The following is a 4,095-nucleotide window of genomic DNA, read 5'->3' on the forward strand; positions in this document are numbered from 1 at the left end:
AGGTGACCCTGCTTGAGCAGGGGGGTTGGACTAGATGATCTCCAGAGGTCCCTTCCAACCTCARYSATYCTGTGATTCACAAAGGGTTTTGCATGGTTTGCTTTGGATTGCTATTTACAGGCACTTCACTGTCCTCACCCCTGTAAGTTCTTCTGCTCCTTGGAAAAGACCTTGGCCCTTAACTGATAGTTGAAGACTACTGAAGCACCTTCGGTTGTTTTGCATACAACTTGAAATCATACCTACAATATTACTTCAATGTAAACACAGAAATCTTTACAAAAAATAAACACATACTACCGTTCTAACCCTAAAGCCTATAGCAGTGAGAAGCCAGTTCAAGCCTTAGTACACATTAAATAGCTTTGGGTTCAAATTAAATAAAAAGCTAAATTACAAGCATGTGAGATCTCCATGTTTGCTGCTGCCTGGTTCTCTTCTAGCCCCAGGTCATGCTTCAGAGCTTCGCGCTGTCTTGTTTTGGTGGTTCTGCTGACTGTTTTTCCAGTACTGAATATTTAACTGGGGGAGGAAAAAAAGGATCATGAATACAATAGCATACAACGGAGCTAAACTGCAAGCAGTGGGTGCCTAATGCTGGGAGGATGTATGTGACTTTAGAAAAGCCTTTACATCAGCCTTGATTATCTGTCACTAAAAGCAGGATCATGCTTTTCCTGTAAACACACTTTTGATGGCTGAAAACATGACAGCTAAATACTAACTGCCACTGTTTGCAGAATTAGATCCTTGGTCTCTTAATGCAGAGTTTTTCTCTGTGTACAGTAAGCGGGGGGAAACATTGTAGTGGGAGTTTCATAAAAAGCTGCAGCCAAACCTAAGTGGTGTTGCCATCAAAGAGACACTGCAGCTCAGTACAGCGTGAGTGAATTTAAGCAAGTCCTTCAGTAAAGCCGCTTTTGTGGCTAGAGGCAKAAGGTTACAGGATGCAAAGCTCTCACCTTGAGGTTCTTCGCTCACAACCGCTTCCATGTTTTCTCCTTTCACGTATTCTGCGTTAAGTCCCTCTAGGAAGTAACAATAAAGAGTGAGATGGGAGGGTAGAAAGTAAAAATGGTTTGCCTTGATGCCTGAAAAATTCTAGTAATGGCCATATCTTCTGTGAAAGCTAAGATGCCTTTTTTGCAAACTCCTCTGTATTAGCAACAGTATAGAAACATCAGTAAGCCATATACAATGCTGAGAAAGCATTGCTGGATTTTGACATGACCACAGAGGCTTGCTTACAAGGCACAGCTTCAAGCAGCATCCCTTTTTTCTGATTCTCTTGCCTCATCTTTATTGTGCGAGGCAGCAAGACTAATCACTGTACGAAGAAGGCTCAGCTAGCTGGAGCTGCGCGGAATAGGGGCGCTGTCCGGATGGGACTGCTGTGCAGAGGGGCTGCTTCGAAGCATGCATATACAGTACATTTCTCATTAAAAGCTAAATTATGCATAGCTGTAAGAAGCAGTTTAGAGCAAGGCTGTGTTGATGAAGCAGCATCCCAGTGGGGTGTCAAAGCCTGAGTAAGTCTGTTATTTAAATGCAAAGAAGTTTCCAATGTTTGCAACAAGTGCAATCAAGGCCAAGGGGGCAGGAATCAGCTCGTCCTTCTAGGCGCACGGCGTGCCAGGCTGGAAGGGAGGCAGCGAGGGCCGACGGGGCGCTGCGCTGACCAGGGGCGGCCAAACCCGCAGTGCCCGCGAGCCACCGAACCCGCTGGCGCTCGCGCAGGCTCTGCCCCACGCTTGGGGGTGTCAGCGATCAGCACCAAGCAGAGCGGGGCAGGGGGTGCAATCCCGCAGTGCCCTTCCTCACACTGCTAGCTGTGATTTTGCAACTTTTTTCCCCCGAGGCGTTTGCAGGGCTGTTTCAGCCAGCAGAGCAGTGCCGGGGGGCTGCGCACTGCTGATTTCGACGGGGCGCCCCTTCAGACAGCACCAGCGCCCCGGGAAAGGGCTCTCGCGAGGCCGGCTTCCTCCTGGCACGGCCACGTCAGGATCGGCTTTTAGCTGCTGTCCTGACCCATCAAGCAAGTCAAAGTCAGGGTGTGGGAGGAGCGGGCGCTAGGAAGGAGAGCGGGACAGAGACTACAAGGTGGCTTTGACTGCAACTTTCAGAAGAACCAGGAATTGCTCCAGTCAAAAGAGGATCAAAAATGGGAACAGAGCTTGCAAACTCGCAGCTGCGGAAGGATGGCCGCGGAAAAACCAGCCCAGGCGGCTCCTCTGTGCTTCCAGCAATGGTCACTGCACAGCACCGCTGCCCCCCCCCCCCCAAGACATGTGTTTTGCTGGGATATCACCAAATGCAATTTCTGTTTTTCAATAAAAAGCCACTTTTGCAGTGGCTGACGGCTCTCACATTTCTGTCATGCATTGCAATGCATCTAAGGCCTGACATTAGCCCAGCATGCCATGTCTGATGGCTTAAATTAATCCTCCTTTATAATTAACTTTAATTTCCTGCCGCCTTTCTGGGGCTTTGTGTCTCTCAGCTTTCCCCTCATCAAAGCCCTTACTCTTTTTTTTTTAATTATTTATTCTTGCCAAAATAACATTTAAGTGGGGGGATATATACAAGGGTGTTTCATTCTATCACATTCATTTGACTTTTCCTGCTGATCTAATTTACCAAAATGCTCCTGTTTGTTTCAGGCGCAACTGGGAAAATAACACCATTTCAGCACAAGTTTCCAGCCCCCGAAGCACCCTTCCCCCAGAGCAAAGGAGCCTCCCAAGAGATTTCACTCGATTAATTTAAGAAGGCCCTTCTGCAGCTGCGGGTGCCGACCCGCACAGGGCACCGGTGCCGCGGCGCCTCCCTTAACCCCAGCTTTGCCTCCRCGTGGCGGCAGGACGGGGGGGTCCGGTCCTTTGGGACACCCGGCATCCCGCCGACGCGTCCGGGCCACGCAGGAGCTGCTCCTCGGGCAGCTCCGGCCACCAAACCTCGCCTGGTTACCATGAACCCTCCTCCCCGCTGTGCGTGCCATCTCCCTGCAACGGTTAAACGGAGCCTTTGGCGGGGCAGCCTGCACCAAGGCTGCTTCCCGGGACGGAAGGCGACGGGGCTGCGCCTGATTGATTGCAGTGGCTGCACCTGCCTGCGTGGCCGGCCACAGCTGCAGCCGCTCCGCTCGGCTCTGCTCGGCAGGGTGGATGCCGCTCCGGAGGCTCCTGCTGCGCTCCCTCTCTGCTCCCTGGTGAGTTTTTACCTCTTACTGAAATGTTTGGGTTTTGCCTTTTTTTGTTATCCTTTGCTGAGATGTTTGGTTCTCCCATCCTCGCCCTGCTTTGCGGCGGTGTTTTGGCTTTCGGCTACGCCACGCTCCCGTGCGGGAGCGGGGGGTGCTGGGCCTCGGGAAGGCGGCGGGATCCCGGGGCCCGCGTCGCCGGTTAGCAACAGCGTGGGGGCAGGCGGKTGCTTAGCCTGAGGGGAGTCCTAGCAGCTCGGGCCGCCGCCGCCGCCGCGGGCGAAGAGGGGCTCCTCTGCCAGCGCCACATGGGAAGCGTTTGCATTTGAAGCCCAACTCTTTATCCCTGTCTTCAGGCTAGAAAACGAAAGTAGCTGTTTGGGGGGGGCAAAGGGTGCGCGCTGCCCTGCACCGAAACCCTGCGCGGGGTGGGAAGGGTTTCCCTGCCGCCTCCTCCTCCTCCTCCTCCTCCCCAGCGAAGGGCAGGGCTGGTCAGAGGTGCCCGTGGAGGGGCGACGGCTCAGCCCTCCCGCGGCCCCCGGAGGTTCCCCCTTCCCGGGGTTGGCGCCCCGCAGGGCGATGGGGATGGGGCCGCTTACGCTGGATGCTGAAGCAGAACTTCTTCTGCTGGTAGGAGATGTAGCTGGAGACGGCGCCGATGAGCGCCATGGCGAGGGCACTGGCTACGCCGGCGATCGTCCCCGTCTCCGCCATGCTGCCTGCAAGGGAGGGAAGGGAAGGGAAGGGGGCTGTGCGTCCGCGCGCCCGCTCCCTGGATGGGCGCTGGTCCCCCGCGCCCCGGGCGCTGGCCCACGCCCGCGCCACCTACCTGCCTCGCGGTCGCCCTCCGTGCTGCCGCCGGCACCTGCAAGACACGCGTGCGTCAGGGCTGCGGC

The 4,095-nt window shown here is 54.6% G+C and overlaps 1 protein-coding gene across 1 annotated transcript in view; it reads right to left on the reverse strand.

The window, feature by feature from the left end:
- Positions 1-4,095, reverse strand: part of CD99L2 (CD99 molecule like 2) — a 35,139-nt gene continuing 31,044 nt past the window's right edge. The window contains exons 11-14 of the mRNA XM_026080202.1: positions 4,029-4,064; positions 3,799-3,918; positions 963-1,028; positions 1-522 (exon numbers count right to left, since the gene is read on the reverse strand). Coding sequence (XP_025935987.1) covers positions 458-522; positions 963-1,028; positions 3,799-3,918; positions 4,029-4,064 — 287 coding nt within the window. The 3' untranslated portion in view covers positions 1-457. The remainder of the gene's footprint in view (positions 523-962; positions 1,029-3,798; positions 3,919-4,028; positions 4,065-4,095) is intronic.

This window comes from Apteryx rowi, unplaced genomic scaffold (assembly GCF_003343035.1).
Source record: "Apteryx rowi isolate R43461 unplaced genomic scaffold, aptRow1 scaffold_115, whole genome shotgun sequence".
NCBI classification, from domain to species: domain Eukaryota; kingdom Metazoa; phylum Chordata; class Aves; order Apterygiformes; family Apterygidae; genus Apteryx; species Apteryx rowi.